The sequence below is a fragment of the Xiphophorus maculatus genome, chromosome 2, assembly GCF_002775205.1.
Source record: "Xiphophorus maculatus strain JP 163 A chromosome 2, X_maculatus-5.0-male, whole genome shotgun sequence".
In the NCBI taxonomy this organism is placed as follows: Eukaryota; Metazoa; Chordata; class Actinopteri; order Cyprinodontiformes; family Poeciliidae; genus Xiphophorus; species Xiphophorus maculatus.
Window position 1 is genome coordinate 291,957 of NC_036444.1, and position 19,323 is coordinate 311,279.

Consider the following 19,323-nt stretch of genomic DNA (forward strand, 5'->3'; position numbering starts at 1 on the left):
TAGCAATTCAGTGACAATTCCTGGCTTCCTGAAAGCTCGGACCACAGTTGAGAATGATATATCAGCCCAGGTATTTACGATCCACTGGCAGATAGTGGCGTATGTCGTCCGGCGCTGTCTCCCTGTCTTGGTGAACGTGTGTTCGCCTTCTGTCATCCACTGTTCCCACGCAGTTCGCAGTCTAGCTTTGAATGCCCTGTTGACACCAATGACACCAAGCGGCTGGAGTTCTTTTGTCAATCCACCCGGAATGACGGCGAGTACTGAATTAGTGCGCTTCACTTGTTTTTTGACACCATCGGTGATATGGGAGCGCATGGAGTCGTAGATCAATAGGGACGGAGCTGTGTGAAAAAAGCCACCCGGTCTCTTCACGTAAATTTCTCTCAACCACTCAGTCATCTTTTCTTCATCCATCCATCCATCCCTTCGAGTTAGCTTTGATGACGACGCCGGCTGGAAAGTTTTCTTTTGGCAAGGTCTTCCTCTTGAAAATAACCATGGGTGGAAGTTTCTGGCCGTTAGCCTGGCAAGCAAGAAGTACAGTGAAGGATGACTTCTCGTTCCCTGTGGTGCGAACATTTACCGTACGTGTTCCCGTTTTATCCACAGTGCGGTTCACAGGAATATCAAAGGTGAGTGGAACCTCGTCCATGTTAATGATGTGCTCTGGCCGGATCTTTTTTTCAGTAATATTGTTGTTGCAGTATGCGCGGAAAGTGGCCAACTTTTCTTGGTAGTCTTCTGGCAGTTGCTGTGAAACAGTAGTTCGTGTGCGGATGGAGAGATTACGTCTTTTCATAAACCTAAAGCACCAAGAAGGACCGCCTCTAAATTCGTTAATGTTAAGTTTGCGTGCTAGCGCTGTTGCCTTCATTCAGTGATTGTACTGACACTTCTACTTGCTGCTCTCTGTTCAACAACCCACTGTTCGAGTTTGTCCTCCAACTGTAGCCATCTCGCTTTGTTCCCTCGGAAACTCTTTTTAGTCTTTTTTACTTGGCGCAGGTCATCTTCTTGCTTCCTCCACTTCCGCACCATTGATTCATTAATATTAAATTCTCTCGCTGCTGCTCTATTCCCATGTTCTTTTGCGTGACTGATTGCCTTGAGTTTGAACTCTGGCTCGTAAGCGTGACTTTTCTTAGGAGCCATTTTGGGGTCTTTACACAAATACCAATGAAAATGGCACGCTTCGCTCAGTCATATATCCCAGAATGCACCGCACGCTTCTTCTTCTACGGAAAATGAAGTCGGCGGCTGCTTACCGTAGTTCCAGCTCAATATTGGTCCATATATATGGCGGACCGGATTTTAAGGCGCACTGTCGGCTTTTGAGAAAATTGAAGGTTTTTACGTGCGCCTTATAGTGCGGAAAATACGGTAATTACTTAAATACTCACTACTCACCCGGCAGAAACCAGTCCACAGCCATTTAATGATTCTGTTGGTCCTAAATTTGACCCAACCTGAAACTAAAGGATTTTATTCTCCAGGCTTTTGGAAACTTTCTTCTGGCTCATCGTATAATTTGAGGTCTGAAGCTCCAGATAGTTAGTTATGTGGATCTAACTAACTATCTGGAGGGTAAATCCTCAAGATTATAAAAGAAGTCTTTTTTACAGAGAGAATTCGGATCATATCCTAAATATTCGCTTTTCTGTCTGTTCCAGGCTTTAGGGCATTAGGGATTAGCTACTCGCTGTGGTCCATTTTGCTTTGTTTTGAACTGGAGAAATGCACTTCCGGACCTCCATCTGAATTTCGCGTCATCCGGGTCACGTGTCTGAAACACAGTAATAGGTAAACTACAGGAACCAGCTTTATACAGGAAGTAGATTTGTTCAACGGAGGAAGTTTGCTGCACAAAAATCACCAAACCTAATAGTTTCACAAAATAAAATCCTGATCATGATGACCATAAATACATTCGGGCTGTGTAGCTGGACAATGTGCCAAGTATATTTACAGAACTTCATTAACTATTTGAGTCCAAATGTAAGCAGGAATAATAAATCCCATTTAGCACAAAAACATATTTAACCGAAAACATTTCACACTGTAGGTCAACCGTTAAATGTTTGTACATAACAAAAAACCGTGAAAACCATTTTATTGCTCCAATGTTACACATTTCTGCGACTGGTTTTATGTTGTTTTTCTTTCCTTGTCGGAACATGCCGGTTAGCATTAGCTTAATTTCAGGATGCAAAAACTCACCGGAGAAAATCACAACAGAAACGGATTTAACTGCATCAGGTCGCTTTTCTTCTCTTCCATCAACCATGTTATGTTTCTTCTCATAACTTAACTATATAAACTCAACAGAACCTCAGTGGAACGTCACCTAGTTTATTAGACATTTTTCCCAAGAACATAGTGAAATCAATGCGCTACCACATTTGGTGTTCTTCCACATAGAACACAGAATAGTGCCATTGAATAATATATTGTTTTATCACATACATAACAAGCCATTACCAGAATTCATCAGCATTTATCAAATAACCTGCTTTTCTTTTTTGAATAGTTAAGCACAACGTGCTGCAGCCAGATACGCTTTCTTCTTCTACTGTTATTTTTTTTTTCTCTGATGTCTAAACCACAGAGTGTAAACCCCACGCCACCTACTGGCGGCTTCTGGCAGCAAAAGAAAACCCTGAAATTAAAAAAGAAACCGATTTTCTGGTGCAGTAGAAACAAGAAATATAAAACATTAACAATAACATTACCCACACATACTCATAAATCAGCGAAAAAAACATTTTTATTTCATCTAAATTCACTTTGATGTTTAACTTTAAAAACGATTCAACAAATTAGAAAACAAGAAGTTCTATTGATTCCCATGATCATTAGTGATCGTGTATTGATCAGTTTATTGATCTTGTATTGATCGGTTTGTGTGTCCGTTCCTCTCAGGCTATCGCTCCGTCCCGCTGAAGAACGGCTACAATGAGAAACTGGATCTGGCCGCTCTGCTCGTCTACATCAACGTTCAGCAGGCGGGGGTCAGTCAGTCAGTCAGTCAGTGAGTGCGTTCAGCTTGCATCTTCCTGCGTAACCTTTGACCCTGTGACCCGTCCAGAGAGCCGAGGAGGAGCTGTACTCGTCGTCCAGCCAGCTGAGGAAGAAGCAGGCGGAGCACAGCGAGCCCTTCCTGTACGACACACACAGCAACCTGCAGCGCGCCGCGCTGCCGCACCCGCACGGCCAGCTGGTCCGCGAGTCCAGCGAAAGACACAGGTACCTGGTCTCCATGGCAACCACTCATTTTTCAGTGATCGCTGCGATAAAATGTGAAGAAGAGGTATTTTATCTCAGGTGTGAGCTCTGGCTGACAGAGTGGCGGGTCCGGTTGCTGTTTAGTGACGCCCAGGATTTCATCTAATAAGAGACTGGCTGGCCAAGTCCCGCCCCCTCCTTTAAAATGCTTTGCTCTGATTGGTCAGCCGCAGAGGACAGAACTGACATCATCACTTTTCCTTTGAACTGACCCTGCAGACAGAAAAATGAATCATATTTTGGAAATAGCCATAAATCAGGCTGATTTTGTTTTTGTTATACCAGATGCTGCCACTAGAGGGCGAGTAGCGCAAGAGAAACGTTTAAGGCAGGGGTGGGCAATCCTGGTCCTCGAGGGCCGGTGTCCTGCAACTCTTAGATGTCTCCCTGGTCCAACACACCTGAATCCAACAGCTGAATCACCTCCTAAGTGCAGTCAAGTTCTCCAGAGTCCTGCTAACGACCTCATTATTTGACTCAGGTGTGTTGAAGTAGAGATGCATCTAAAAGTTGCAGGACACCGGCCCTCGAGGACCTGGAGTGCCCACCCCTGGTTTAAGGGATCCACGATTAGTTGCAACAATCGACTTTATTTGGTTTATTTTAGATGTAATAATACTGTAGGTTATTTAGTTTTTATAAATTTTACTAAAATATTGTCACAGGAATGTCGCCATTTTGGTCATGCTGCAATGCATTCTGGGTAACGGTCCAACAGCCTGGCTCCTCCAGCCAAAACAGTGATGAGTAACATTATTAAGCCTTTCTAAATTGAACCGGAGCGCATTGAAACCGATCGGAACCTAAATCTGAAGTGGTGATGATGAGGAGGAACAAACAGAGGAAGAGGAAGAGTTGGCCGTAGCAGCTGCTGCTGCCTTCAGGTTCATAATGAAACAATGAATGAGACTCACCTCTGGTCGGACTGTGATCCGGTAAGTGGTTCTGTAGCTCTGTGTCGGGTTTGGCAACCAGCTGTTACTGGTGGTGGTTTCACATTCAGTACCGGTGAGCTAGCTCCGTTAGCATTTCTAGTAGTAATAGCTCCGTTAGCATTTCTAGTAGTAATAGCTCCGTTAGCATTTCCGGTAGTAATAGCTCCGTTAGCCAGTGACGTGCGGTGAGGCTCTGACTTAATCAAAATCATAAGACCCCCTGCATGTTATTGTTTACTTACGGAAATTTTGTACATGCAGGCAACATTGAAGGGCATAAAAAACAACTATACATTCACATGCCATCTATAGCCGCGCTGCCACAGCAGAGTGTTAACTCAATGAAACTTGGAAATATAGATATTATTTTAGTGCTATGCTGCACAACAAAGGGGAAGTACATCTCAAAGCCACCTTTTTCTCGCTCTCTGTATCGGCCAAGTTACACGTAGACTCGTTGCGTGTAGCTTCACTTATTTACTGTATGCTAGCTCGCTCTCTTACTCTGCAGACGTGGAGTCACAATGTCTGGGATCATGAGCGCCCCCTGCCATGAGGCCAGAGAACTGCCTGCCGCACCTCGAATCTGTTTTCTGGTTTCTGATCGCTGCTCAGCACAGGAAACACGTTACACCAGGCATGTCCAAAGTCCGGCCCGAGGGCCAATCACGGCCCGCCGTCAGATTTCATACGGCCCGCAGCCTCGGTCTTATAATGTATTATTTATGGCCCGCCTCCACTGTCAAACAGAATCAATAAATCATAAAACTTGAAACTGTAATTCCTCCTTTCACCAAATGGTGGCAGCACCACTTTAATACTATCAGTCTCTGCCTCCGTGCAGCGAACCGCTCTCCACTCATTTCTGCCATGGCCACTGCAAAGAAAACAAGTTGACAGTGAGGGCCGCCGCTTTCAAGAGAGATGGGAATTATAATACTTCACTGAAAATCAAGCCAATTGTGCTTGTCTAATTTGTAATGAGACGGTTGCCTTGTTTAAGGATTTCAACGTATAGAGACACTACCAGAGTAAACATGCTAACACATACAACAAGCTAACAGGAAGTGACAGTGCTGAAAAACTGAAGCAGCTCCAAGCTGGACTGGCATCACAACAGCGATTCTTCACGCGGGCCTGTGAGTCAAAAGAAAATACCACCAAAGAAAGCTACGATGTTAATGTTAATAGCTAAACATGGCAAACCTTTTACTGAAGATACATTTATCAAAGACTGTGTTATGAAAATGGTGGAGAACATTTTGCCCTGAGAAGAAGCAAGAATTTGCGAATGTTTGCCTGGCAGTAACAGTGTGGCACTGAGAGCTGAGGACATGAAACTGAGTATTTTGAACGGCAACGTCTGTCACTATCAGCAGTGAAAAGCCAAAAGAACATTTATGCACCTGGATTTATGGCACTTATTTTTATTAAACTCTTGAGTAAGATTTGGTTATTACTGTTGATGTTATGAACCTGTAGATGTGACAAACTATTACTTTCTGAAAGATATTGTAAATGACGAGCAAAATTCACTTGTTTTAAGATTTAATAATAACAGACAACTTTGCATTACTTATAACTCCTGTTGAAAATGTTCTTGAGGCAAAGATATTTTTAAACTCATGTAAATTTAAGGTATTTCATACAGTTTGTTCAATGTTATCTGACTCTCCAGATATGAAAGAAAAGCAGAATTTCTGCTTTTAGAGTTGCCTGAGTGGCTTATATTTGGTTATTTTGTCATTTGAAAAATAAAGATAATTGTGACAATGAAAATTGTTTTATAACGGTGTGTATTTGCATGAAACTTTTGTAGTTAAAAAATGTCCGAACAAACTATTGGCCCCCGGGCACCTTCACTTTATCAAATCTGGCCCTCTTTGCAAAAAGTTTGGACACCCCTGCGTTACACACACAGTTGGTGACAACAAACACTGAACATTATTTACATAAGCCAAATGATGGAAAATCAGTTTATATATTAAAACTTTTTTAACCATTTTATTAGCGACGTACAGACAGGAGGAACATGATCTCAGAATAGCAGTTAGTGAGAGGTTGATCAATCCCAGGTGAGGCTCGGCTCGCTGCTGCTCACCTGCGAGTGAAATTGCGAAAATTTAGCGATTTTCAAGAAAAAACGTTGTCAACATTGGTAAAGCTAAATGAAAAATAAATACTTCATAGTACAGAACACAGCATGAAAATAGCAATATGAATGATCTTATCATTATATTATTCTTCCATGATGACAGGTGAGGCTCTGCCTGGAAATGCAGTTACCTAACGGAGCTGACGGCTGGTTGTGGTATTCACCCCACAGTGGTTGGGAGTTTTTGGCCGTCCTGATGAGTCTGCCGCCTCTTCTCCTCCCTATACTGGGTATAGCTCCTGTTAGCATCTGAAAGAGCGTCCAGCTCTGTCTGTCTCAGCGGCAGCATGGCATTTATTTTTAGCTCGTTAAGGTAACAATCACCTGTTAGAACCTTCGTTGGTTCTGCCAGTATAAATGGCTCAAAGTGCTGTGGAGAAAAGTCCAGATCAGGTCCTTGGCTGTGTCCTCTCCGGCTCTCGCCCTGCGCTCTCCTTTCTTTCATGTGGGAAATTATCCAGACTCTGTTTCAATTTTTATTTTTATTTATTTTAATTACAGCCCATAGTGACACAGTGTGGCGTTATCTAAAATGACGCCAGTCAAACGCAATATGATAAACAACTACTGGGGTAAAGTTGTGATTTTTCTGTAGACTCCAGTACAGAATGGACCTGATGATGTCATCAACCCAGGAGTGAAAAAATGGCGACCTCCATGGTTGAAAAATATATCAAAAGATGTTTTTGAAGTAATTATGAGTTCTGGCGAGTCACAAACAGCGATTTTTTAGTTAATAGATAAATTGCAACAAATTTTTTCAACTAGTCCTGGATCCTTTTTTTTTTTTTACCCCTCCAGGGGGTATTTTTGTGGGCTCTAGTGTCCCTTATATGATAGTAGGCTGACAGGAAACGGGGAAGGAGAGGGGGGAAGACATGCGGCAAATGTCGTCGGGTCCGGGAGTCGAACCCGCAACGGCCGCGTTGAGGACTGAAGGCCTCCAAATATGGGTCGTGCTAACCGCTACGCCACCACGGCACGCCCCGTCCTGGATCCTTTTAAAGATTTTATGTCCTTGTGATTTTCCCTCATGAAGCAATATAAAACATTTAGACTTTATTTTCTCTTTAGCCCTTTAGTAAATAAAAAATAAAATAATCAAAGTTTTTATTAATATCAGGTCAGATTCACTTATTCACTCTGCAACTTTAACTCTTATTCGTCTTCAGGTCAAAGGAGAAGAAGATAAACAACAGCAAGTTTTACACCTGAGGACTCACCTGTCCCCCCCGTCCACCCTGTCCATCCCGTCCTGATCTTCATGGTTTGATCTTTTCTTCTCTTGTCGACTGAATGGCAACAATCTGACGTTACCGATGGATAAATCCTATTTATTTAAGTCAAACCATTTTCTGGATCTGATATTTTAGCAGGTGTGGAAATGTTACTGGTGTCTCAGACAGGAAGTGTAGAATAATTCTGCTTCCTGTTCTCGTGATGGTATTTATTTCTCGCGGTTCAATCTGCTGTTTTTTTCTCCTTTAACGCCTGAAATCAGAAGAATTTAAAGTGAATATGTGTGAAGCTGAAAGTTTGGATGTTAAATGATGCAGATGATGTTAATGAAGCTGTTTTCCTGTGTGACTTCATCCTCATAAATAATAAATAAACATGTGCTCATTTCACCCATCTTCCCTCTTTATTTCATTCTGCTCCAGATGCATTCTGGGAAACTTTGGGGCTGAATCAATTCAAACTAAAAATGTGATTTAGTTTTAATCCTAAATGAAGTTTGCACCTCAGCGGTTCCTTCGTCATCTGGATTATTTTGGGGGTTTTATGGATTATGTCCTGAAGTTTAAAAACACAATAAAGAGAATATCCAGCTGACAGAAATAAAAATCAGCTTTTTCTATAGTAACGCCTCCTGTCAGAGAACAGATAGAAGTCATGTGAGTCCTGGTAACTGTGAGCCGCGTGAAGAGCTGATACAGACCATCAACATTATCTCCAGCATTACAACAGAAACGATTTAGCATTAAAATGTGAAACTGGGTTAGACACCAGAGGGCGTTGTTGAGTCAGTCTTAGTGTGTGTGTGTTATTATCCTGATATTAATGAGTTACCAGGTGAGCGGCCCCTGAGAGCCATATGGGAGGCGGCGCTGGGAGAGAGAAGCAGATAGGAGGGAAGTGACGAAACACTTGGTGTGTGTGTGTGTGTGTAGGAGGAGGAAGTGTGTTCTTGCCTCCATTAGTGCCCAGTAGCAGCAGGAGGACGCTGCGCTGCTTCTTGTTCTCTGGTTTTAAACGGATCTAATTCTGCAGCTCCTGATCTGAACGGTGTGGAGTGCTGCTGTTTTTCTGAGGCGAATCTCCAGAAGAAAATAACATGGCGGACTTTCCCTCCAAGGTAACCACGGAGACTAGCTCCCCACAGCCCCAGCAGGGGGCCGGCCGGCTGCGGGGGCTGGTTTCCAGCACCACCTCCAGGATGGACATGTCGTTCCTGCGCAGTGTCCCAGCGGCACTCATGGCGGCTGAAATGGTAAGAACTGTTCTGACCCGGTTCCTACAGACTGAACCACCATCAGTCTCTGAACCAGAGTTAATCCAGCTAAACAGACGACGTTTCACCTGAAAGAAGCAGCGAAGGTGAGGTGTAGATCTGATTTTCCTCTTGGTTTTTCTACAAAATGGGAAAGACAAGAGAAGCTGGTTTACTTCGAGACCTGAACAGGAAATTATTTCCATTCAGTTTGAAACTTCAGAGTAAAGTACCGATTATGCAATCGGGTTCTGGTGTTCAGAACCCGATGGTTTCCAGTCCAGTTCTGGAACGACTGGGAACACTGGGAGGGTTCTGTGGTTCTGCAGCAACATCTCCTGCTGACTATGCAGTGACCCAGTTCTGGATTGTTAACATCACTCTGCTAGCATAACTTTGTTAGCATGAATGAAACCTGAGTGAAACCTGAATGAAACCCGAGTGAAACCTGAATGAAACCCGAGTGAAATCTTAGTGAAACCTGAGTGAAACCTGAATGAAACCTTAATGAAACCTGAATGAAACCTGAGTGAAACCTGAATGAAACCTGAATGAAACCTGAGTGAAACCTGAATGAAACCCGAGTGAAACCTGAATGAAACCCGAGTGAAATCTTAGTGAAACCTGAATGAAACCTGAATGAAACCTGAATGAAACCTGAGCGAAACCTGAATGAAACCTGAGTGAAACCTGAGTGAAACCTGAGTGAAACCTGAATGAAACCTGAGTGAAACCTGAATGAAACCTGAACGAAACCTGAACGAAACCTGAATGAAACCTGAGTGAAACCTGAATGAAACCTGAATGAAACCTGAGCGAAACCTGAATGAAACCTGAGTGAAACCTGAGTGAAACCTGAGTGAAACCTGAACGAAACCTGAATGAAACCTGAGTGAAACCTGAATGAAACCTGAGTGAAACCTGAATGAAACCTGAACGAAACCTGAATGAAACCCGAGTGAAACCTGAATGAAACCCGAGTGAAATCTTAGTGAAACCTGAATGAAATCTGAATGAAACCCGAGTGAAACCTGAATGAAACCTGAATGAAACCTGAGCGAAACCTGAATGAAACCTGAGTGAAACCTGAGTGAAACCTGAGTGAAACCTGAGTGAAACCTGAATGAAACCTGAGTGAAACCTGAATGAAACCTGAACGAAACCTGAACGAAACCTGAATGAAACCTGAGTGAAACCTGAATGAAACCTGAATGAAACCTGAGCGAAACCTGAATGAAACCTGAGTGAAACCTGAGTGAAACCTGAGTGAAACCTGAACGAAACCTGAATGAAACCTGAGTGAAACCTGAATGAAACCTGAGTGAAACCTGAGTGAAACCTGAGTGAAACCCGAGTGAAACCTTAGTGAAACCTGAACGAAACCTGAATGAAACCTGAATGAAACCTGAGTGAAACCTGAATGAAACCTGAGTGAAACCTGAATGAAACCTGAATGAAACCTGAGTGAAACCTGAATGAAACCTGAGTGAAACCTGAATGAAACCTGAGTGAAACCTGAATGAAACCTGAGCGAAACCTGAACGAAACCTGAATGAAACCTGAGCGAAACCTGAATGAAACCTGAGTGAAACCTGAATGAAACCCGAGTGAAACCTGAATGAAACCCGAGTGAAATCTTAGTGAAACCTGAACGAAACCTGAACGAAACCTGAACGAAACCTGAACGAAACCTGAATGAAACCTGAGTGAAACCTGAATGAAACCTGAATGAAACCTGAATGAAACCTGAACGAAACCTGAACGAAACCTGAGTGAAACCTGAATGAAACCTGAGTGAAACCTGAGTGAAACCTGAGTGAAACCTGAATGAAACCTGAATGAAACCTGAACGAAACCTGAGCGAAACCTGAATGAAACCTGAACGAAACCTGAACGAAACCTGAGTGAAACCTGAATGAAACCTGAATGAAACCTGAACGAAACCTGAGTGAAACCTGAACGAAACCTGAATGAAACCTGAACGAAACCTGAGCGAAACCTGAACGAAACCTGAACGAAACCTGAACGAAACCTGAGTGAAACCTGAATGAAACCTGAATGAAACCTGAACGAAACCTGAGTGAAACCTGAATGAAACCTGAGTGAAACCTGAACGAAACCTGAGTGAAACCTGAACGAAACCTGAGTGAAACCTGAACGAAACCTGAATGAAACCTGAATGAAACCTGAACGAAACCTGAATGAAACCTGAGTGAAACCTGAACGAAACCTGAGTGAAACCTGAATGAAACCTGAATGAAACCCGAGTGAAACCTGAATGAAACCTGAGTGAAACCTGAATGAAACCTGAATGAAACCTGAACGAAACCTGAACGAAACCTGAACGAAACCTGAGTGAAACCTGAGTGAAACCTGAACGAAACCTGAGTGAAACCTGAATGAAACCTGAGTGAAACCTGAGTGAAACCTGAATGAAACCTGAGTGAAACCTGAGTGAAACCTGAATGAAACCTGAGTGAAACCTGAATGAAACCTGAGTGAAACCTGAATGAAACCTGAATGAAAGCTGAGTGAAACCTGAATGAAAGCTGAGTGAAACCTGAATGAAACCTGAATGAAACCTGAATGAAACCTGAGTGAAACCTGAATGAAACCTGAGTGAAACCTGAATGAAACCTGAGTGAAACCTGAGTGAAACCTGAACGAAACCTGAACGAAACCTGAGTGAAACCTGAATGAAACCTGAACGAAACCTGAACGAAACCTGAATGAAACCCGAGTGAAACCTGAATGAAACCTGAGTGAAACCTGAATGAAACCTGAGTGAAACCTGAACAAAACCTGAGTGAAACCTGAATGAAACCTGAACGAAACCTGAACGAAACCTGAATGAAAGCTGAGTGAAACCTGAATGAAACCTGAGTGAAACCTGAATGAAAGCTGAGCGAAACCTGAGTGAAACCTGAACGAAACCTGAACGAAACCTGAGTGAAACCTGAATGAAACCTGAACGAAACCTGAACGAAACCTGAATGAAACCCGAGTGAAACCTGAATGAAACCTGAGTGAAACCTGAATGAAACCTGAGTGAAACCTGAACAAAACCTGAGTGAAACCTGAATGAAACCTGAACGAAACCTGAACGAAACCTGAGTGAAACCTGAATGAAACCTGAACGAAACCTGAACGAAACCTGAACGAAACCTGAATGAAAGCTGAGTGAAACCTGAATGAAACCTGAATGAAACCTGAATGAAACCTGAACGAAACCTGAACGAAACCTGAACGAAACCTGAATGAAACCCGAGTGAAACCTGAATGAAACCTGAGTGAAACCTGAATGAAACCTGAGTGAAACCTGAACAAAACCTGAGTGAAACCTGAGTGAAACCTGAATGAAACCTGAATGAAACCTGAACGAAACCTGAGTGAAACCTGAATGAAACCTGAGTGAAACCTGAATGAAACCTGAATGAAACCTGAATGAAACCTGAACGAAACCTGAACGAAACCTGAATGAAAGCTGAGTGAAACCTGAATGAAACCTGAGTGAAACCTGAATGAAACCTGAATGAAACCTGAATGAAACCTGAGTGAAACCTGAATGAAACCTTTCCTGCCAGTTGCTGTTCTCTGCATCACTTCAGCTCTGAATTTTACTGAGAACAGAGGAAGATCTGCAGCAGATTCATAGAGAAATCATCACCAGATGAAAAATTAAAATCACTTCATTAATTCATCATGGTTCTGATGGTTCTGGTTCTGGTTCCCTGGCCGCCTCCTCCTGCAGCCTCTCTTCCTCTGTGCTGCAGGTGTTGGGTCTGCTGCACTGGGCTCTGATTGCCGCCGCCCCCTACTGGCTGTTCCCTGCCTACGGCTGGGTGATGTTTGTGGCCGTCACTCTGTGGATCCTCACCACCCTCCTCTTCCTCGTCCTGCTCTTCAGCGTCCCCCAGATCCTCTCCGCCGTTCCTTGGACCATGACTGTAGGTGGAGCGGCTCATTTCTGGGCCTCGCCGAGGTCCGGTGGTACCCGTACCAATACCGTTAGATAAAAACTTGAAGTACAGAAGGTAAAGTAATGAAGATCCTTGTTTAGCAGAACCTGACCCGGTTCTGGTGTCGTTTGCAGGTGATGATGTATAACGGAGTGGCCGCCCTGCTCTACCTCACCGCCTTCCTGACCAACGCCGCCACGGTCCGGATGTTCAACCCGCCCTTCGTCGGACACATCGGCGCTGCCGCTGTAAGTTTTCCATTATTCCACAAAGCTACAAGCCCCACAGCATGATGCTGCCGCCACCATGCCGGAGAGCCTCACTTCTCCAGGCAGCCATCTTGTCGCTGTGTTTCATCTGACCATGAAACCAGAAGACGGACACCTGAAGGCCTGCAGGAGTCCGTTTCCATGGTGATGGCCATCCTACTTCCTCCACGCTGGGTTAGCCTGGATGAAGAAGGCGAGTGAGAACAAAATTATCGCTGTGAGTCTGTAAAATGAATCTTCCTCCCATGGAAGCTGGCAGCTCGGCCTCCAACTCGCTCCTCATCATCACTAAGAGATTTAGCTGCGTTACCATGGGAACGCTGCCTGGAACTGACGGCATCTTCAGATGTGGATCGGAGAAAGTTCCCTGCTTAAATCGAAACCCAAAGCATGGAGCAGAGACGACTGGCCAACCAGGTCCAGGCTTTGGTTCTGAATCTCTCTTTACCGGATCCAGCAGATCTGGACCGGATCCTCTCAGGATTTAAAGTCTGACATGGAAAAGTACAGATCAGGAGTTTTACAGCCGCATGATGGCGTCACACCCACAGATCACCTGATCAGCTTTTACTGCGTCGACCAGTTAGCGACAACGCATCACTAGTTTCAGATTAAAGGTGTGAAAACATTAACCTTTGACCCTTTGCAGTAGGAAACCAGGGATCTGAACAGAAAATGAATTTGTAAGGACAATAATTAACAAGATTTCACCGAACTCTGATACAAACAGGTTCTTCTCAGATGATGGTCAGGTGAGCAAGAGACAGCAGCCAACAGGTTGAGGTCAGAGGTCAACAGCGTGGAGGCTTGCATTAACAGGGCCTGGAGAACCAACCAGCTGTTGATTGGTTGCTTCTCCAGGTGGGGACCCATCAGGGTTCCTGCTGTGCAGCTAGCAGGTCTAACCCTAACCCTGCAGGGCTGTTCAGGGAACGGCTGTTCAGGGAACGGCTGTTCCTGCAGCCCTGACTGCGACCGTCTCCAGATGTTTCTCCTCTCCCTGCAGTTCTTTGGAGCAGTGCTGACGCTGCTGTACGGCGCCGGAGCTTACCTGTCCTACCTGGACTGGAGGGCCGATGGAGGGAACGCCGCCACCAGCACTGTGCCCACTTAGGACCACCAGAACCAGGACCACCAGAACCAGGCCTTCACATGGACCCAGTAATCATCTGAGCTCAGCAATCCGTCTAATTCTCCAGACTCGTCATCTTGCTTTGATAGAAAAGGAAACGCTGGAGATCTTCCTCAACCTGATGAAGATCTGATCGGACCAGATCAGAACCGAACCACCAACTGGTTCAGATCTGGTCCGATTCATGTTTTCTCTCAACTCCAGCTCAGGAATCATTTCTCAAACCTTTTGACCCGTTTGGGTTTGATTCTCAGCTTTCCGATAATCCTGAAGCTAAACGCTGAGTGAAGGGTTGCTCCACCGTTTACCGAATGGACCGGTTCCGCCTGAACGTCTGGATCTCTGTTTACAGGCAGCGACTGACCTTTGACCTGGAACTAGTTCATCATGGCTCTATTTCAGTCCAGATGCTGAAGGTTCTGGAGGAAACGGGGAATTTCTCCTCCAGGATCAAAATGTTTAAATTTGAATCATAAAAAACTTTTTAATTCCCAGAAATGATGATTTTTTAATCTGAAATCCAAGAAACCGAACTATGTTTTAATAATTAGCCACACCTTAAAGATGATCACAGCAAATTCCAGCCACTCTGTTTGTGACCCCGAAGTGAAAACTCTGTGGAAGGACGACCTCAGGCTCAGCCGCCAACGAATCCAGTGAACCTTCAGGCTGATGGTGGCTGCACATGAATCACTGAAGATTTTGAAATGAAGTAAAAATCTGTGAATAAAACCAGTTAAAGGAAAGAAAGTCGGCAGCTTGATGATAAAAGTTTAAATTATTTGTGTTTAGATCAAATGTTTGGTTTGTTTTTCCTTCATTTTAAATGAAAATGTTTGTTTACACAGAAGGATCTGATCCAGACGTTCATGTTTTCATTTATGTTTTCACTGTAATCAGATTTTTAAAGCTCATTTTATGAAACATTTACAATAAAGGACTCTAAGCTTTCAGTCAATTTCATTTAAAAATTAATTTGAACAAATTTTCATCAGAATCTGACAAAGATAATTTATTCACAAACATTAAAATCACTATGACGACCTTCAGTGAAGGAAGAGAAAATTATTCAGTTTCAATAAATTCAGACGAAACAAGAACTTAGATCAAACACAGATCACCCATTCATCTGTTCATTCACTCATTCACCTGTTCATTCACTCATTCATCTGTTCATTCACCTGTTCATTCACTCATTCATCTGTTCATTCACCTGTTCATGTATTCATTCACCTGTTCATTCACCCATTCATCTGTTCATTCACCTGTTCATTCACTCATTCATCTGTTCATTCACTCATTCATCTGTTCATTCATCTGTTCATTCACTCATTCATCTGTTCATTCATCTGTTCATTCACTCATTCATCTGTTAATTCACCTGTTCATTCACCCATTCATCTGTTCATTCATCTGTTCATTCACTCATTCATCTGTTCATTCACCTGTTCATTCACTCATTCATCTGTTCATTCACCTGTTCATTCACCCATTCATCTGTTCATTCACTCATTCATCTGTTCATTCACTCATTCATCTGTTCATTCATCTGTTCATTCACTCATTCATCTGTTCATTCACTCATTCATCTGTTCATTCACCTGTTCATTCACCCATTCATCTGTTCATTCACCTGTTCATTCACCCATTCATCTGTTCATTCACTCATTCATCTGTTCATTCACTCATTCATCTGTTCATTCATCTGTTCATTCACTCATTCATCTGTTCATTCACTCATTCATCTGTTCATTCACCTGTTCATTCACCCATTCATCTGTTCATTCACCTGTTCATCTGTTCATTCATCTGTTCATCTGTTCATTCACCTGTTCATCTGTTCATTCATCTGTTCATTCATCCATTCATCCATCACTCAGTGAGTTCTTAGTCTTGAATCAGGTCAGAGTTTCTGTCAGACTGGAAGCAGCTCCAATATGAGGGCCAAGGTGGTTCTGGTGGTTCTACTGGTGTCCAGCAGAACCTGCCGGGTTTAGAGACGTCACCAGCAGATCCTGACTCGGGTCCAAACCTCGACCCTCTTTAGCCTGAAAACACAGGGAGCACAACCAGAGGTCAGCGTCTGCGGCGTCCTGATCTGCTCGGGTCGGCGCCCTCTACTCACCGCTCGGTACTCGACAAACATGTCCTTGAAGGCCATGAAGTCGATGAAGGTGAGCAGCATGTCAAACATCTCGTCTGGGACTTCTTCTTTGTGCTGCCTGCAGAAGACAGGAGAAAGCTTCAGTCTGCCACCTGGTGGCCAGGAAACAGAAGCACAATTTGAGTTTCTAAGCTCAAAACTGCTGGACGGCGTCTTTTCATGTCTAAACCAGAAATCACCATAAACAGAATCAAACTTCTGTAAATATGAATGGAAACATGAATAGGCTCCATGTTAGCTCTGATGGTTTGGCAGCTCTGAGTTTCCGTAGCTCACATCAGCAGCTGAATGAAGCTGGCCATGTTGAATCCGGGGATCTTCTTCATCAGACATTCCTCCAGAGGTTTCTCCAGCAGCTCCACCTGCAGAGCAACAGCCAATCAGAGCCATGATGCTGCCAGCGCCGGGCCAATCAGAGCCATGATGCTGCCACTCACGTATTCGTTGAAGATCAGAGTGTAGCTCAGCTTGTTCTCATCAGACTCTTCAAACTCCAGGTAGTGCCGGTCCAAGAAGCTGCGCTGGACCAGCTGGAAGTCCTCCTCTGCAGGAAACACAAACCAGTGGCTCTAACTGGGAGTGCTGGGTGTACTGGTTGCATCTGCAGGTTGAACTCAGTTACCCATGATGATCTCCAGGATGCAGCCGATCACCACGTCGAAAGCCGCCTCTGCTGCCGAGGAGCTGCATGGAGGACAGACATCCAGGTTCACAAACAGGAAGTGATGTCACTACACATCGTCACCAGTCTGACCGGAACCACGATTCTGGAATGCTCTGGTGTCAACAGCAACCACATATGGACCAGGTTCGGTTTTAGTGGACTGAAAATGTTCTAATCTATAAATGATGGGTGGATGAAGAGGAATCATTAAATGAACACATATGAATCAGTTCTAGCGTCTAATCTAGGCTCTGAATGAATCGGAACCATTTGGACCGAAACGAACAAAGCGACTGGTTCTGTTTACAGACCGAACTCCGCTGGTTCTGTTCGGGAAACCAGCTGACCCACCATGACGGAGCGAACAGTTCCTCCTCCATACGAACCGGTCCAGTCTCAGCTGGGCGGCAACACAGAGAACAATTCAGTTACCAGTTCACGTTAAGAGATCCGATTACACCGATAGAGTTCAGTCTAAACATGTTCCGGTTCTGATGAATTGATCTGTTAGAAGACTTTAGTTTACTTACTTCCTGAACAAATCTGTTTGTGGGAGCCGTTTGGTGATCGACAAAGAAATCTCGTTGTCAAGGAAACGGCGGTATTGTGTGGGTCTCTAAATACCTTCCGGCAGAACAAGATCCCGGGGTCGTTTGGTTCCTAAGTAGAGAAAAAGATGAAAATATGTTCAGTCTGCAGCTTCCTTTTAAAAAATGGTGTTTATCAATAAGTCATATAAAAGTGTTGATGGTTTACATTGGGAACAAAGACATCAGAACCAACTCACCTGGGCTGAGGACAACCGGTGTTGTGTGACATTCTGCCCCCTTGTGTCGGGAGCGCGAACTGCAGCAAGAGAGGATCCGTTCATTTCATCTGATCGATTTGTCGGTAAAACAACTCAAATAATCATGTCAAGGTTGTAACCTTCGGCAGCATAACAAAATTATAAAATAAGTAATAAATGGGGTCTTCTTACTTTATTTTGTTTTTTAAGAGAATCGGTCTGTTTCCAGCTTTTGCCAATTAAGCCTTACAAATGCGCGCTGCCGACATGGAGGGAACAGATTTTCTTACAAGACCTGGTCCCAGGCTGCTGGAGGTCCAACATGTGCTGGTCCAACACTGGGTCCGATCAGCTCATCCGGTTCTGGTCCAGTGGGTCCGCTGCTGTGATGCAGCATAATATCGATGTTATGTTTCTGACAGAAACGGTTGAATGATAATAATGAATCGATTGTACTAATTGAATCTGCGCCTCATAACTACAATTTCTTCAGTGAGAATAGAAAACATAAAAAAGGAGGAGGCGTGGCTTCAATATCTAAGAATACCATAAATTGTAGTAAAATCTCTTTGGGTCTCTTCACCTCTTTTGAGTATCTTGGAATTGAGGTTAAAGGCTGCAAACGAACTTTGACTGTAACTTTATACAAAACTCCAACTTTTGTGGAAAATTTCTTTACTGACTTGAATGAACTTCTATCTCTTATATGTATTGATTATGATTGTTTAATAATTGTTGGTGATTTCAACATTCATGTTGACAACCCCCAAGACAGAGGGGCAAAAAAGCTCGCTAATATTTTAGAGACTTTTGGTCTAACACAACATGTCAAACAAGCAACACACACTCAAGGACACACACTGGACCTGGTTATCAGTAAGGGTGTGAATATTTCCAATGTCTCTGTAACTGATGTCGCCTGTCGCATCACTTCCTGTTATCTTTGAAAGTTCTTTATCTTTTAACCCACTTGGACAAACAGCAACCATCACAAAACGTTCTCTCACTGAAAACACAGCAGAAACTTTTAATCAAATCTACTCTTCTTCCTCACCCTTAAGCTGTAATGATGTAGATAAGTTGGTAAATGATTTTCAGTCTAAAGTCTCAGATATTATTGATTCCATTAAAATGAAGGTTGTGTCTGGTAAAAAGAAATCTCCATGGAGAAATACACAAACAGTTAGATCTGCAAGACAACTCTGCCGTAGGGCAGAACGAAAATGGCGTAAAACTCAACTTTACGTTTATTATGACATCTATAAAGAAAGACTAGGTAACTATCACTCAGCACTACGTCATGGAAGTAATGACTTTAACAAGAATCTGGATGAGAAAAAATAAGAAATGTATTAAAACGTTACAAGGTGAGAACAGAAATACAGAGTGAAAGGAGTCCGTCCGTCAGTCTGCTCTGACCAACAGTGGATCTGGTTTCCTTTTATAGGTTCCAATCAGAGAAGAGAGAAGAGAGTCTTGATC

The 19,323-nt window shown here is 43.5% G+C and overlaps 3 protein-coding genes across 4 annotated transcripts in view; 2 read left to right on the forward strand and 1 right to left on the reverse strand.

Annotated features, from left to right (window-relative positions):
• Positions 1-8,003, forward strand: part of plcg2 (phospholipase C gamma 2) — a 33,855-nt gene extending 25,852 nt beyond the window's left edge. The window contains exons 31-33 of the mRNA XM_023347092.1: positions 2,923-3,011; positions 3,089-3,246; positions 7,548-8,003. Of these exons, the coding sequence (XP_023202860.1) occupies positions 2,923-3,011; positions 3,089-3,246; positions 7,548-7,590 (290 nt within the window). The 3' untranslated portion in view covers positions 7,591-8,003. The remainder of the gene's footprint in view (positions 1-2,922; positions 3,012-3,088; positions 3,247-7,547) is intronic.
• Positions 8,004-8,510: 507 nt separating this feature from the next.
• pllp (plasmolipin) lies at positions 8,511-15,184 on the forward strand. The gene is made up of 4 exons (XM_005815310.2): positions 8,511-8,866; positions 12,640-12,813; positions 12,960-13,073; positions 14,101-15,184. The coding sequence occupies exons 1-4, from the start codon at positions 8,711-8,713 to the stop codon at positions 14,206-14,208; spliced, it is 552 nt and encodes a 183-aa protein (XP_005815367.1). The 5' UTR covers positions 8,511-8,710; the 3' UTR covers positions 14,209-15,184.
• Positions 15,185-16,026: 842 nt separating this feature from the next.
• arl2bp (ADP ribosylation factor like GTPase 2 binding protein) lies at positions 16,027-18,043 on the reverse strand. Of its 2 annotated transcripts, XM_005815308.2 has the most exons (8): positions 17,842-17,999; positions 17,585-17,714; positions 17,406-17,454; positions 17,013-17,074; positions 16,828-16,934; positions 16,667-16,752; positions 16,352-16,448; positions 16,027-16,274 (listed from the first exon to the last, which is right to left on the reverse strand). In XM_005815308.2, the coding sequence occupies exons 1-8, from the start codon at positions 17,923-17,925 to the stop codon at positions 16,191-16,193; spliced, it is 699 nt and encodes a 232-aa protein (XP_005815365.2). In that variant the 5' UTR covers positions 17,926-17,999; the 3' UTR covers positions 16,027-16,190. The 2 variants fall into 2 exon arrangements, with proteins under 2 accessions (XP_005815365.2, XP_014330530.2); XM_014475044.2 differs by having other exon boundaries at positions 16,027-16,448; positions 17,842-18,043.
• Positions 18,044-19,323: the final 1,280 nt, after the last annotated feature.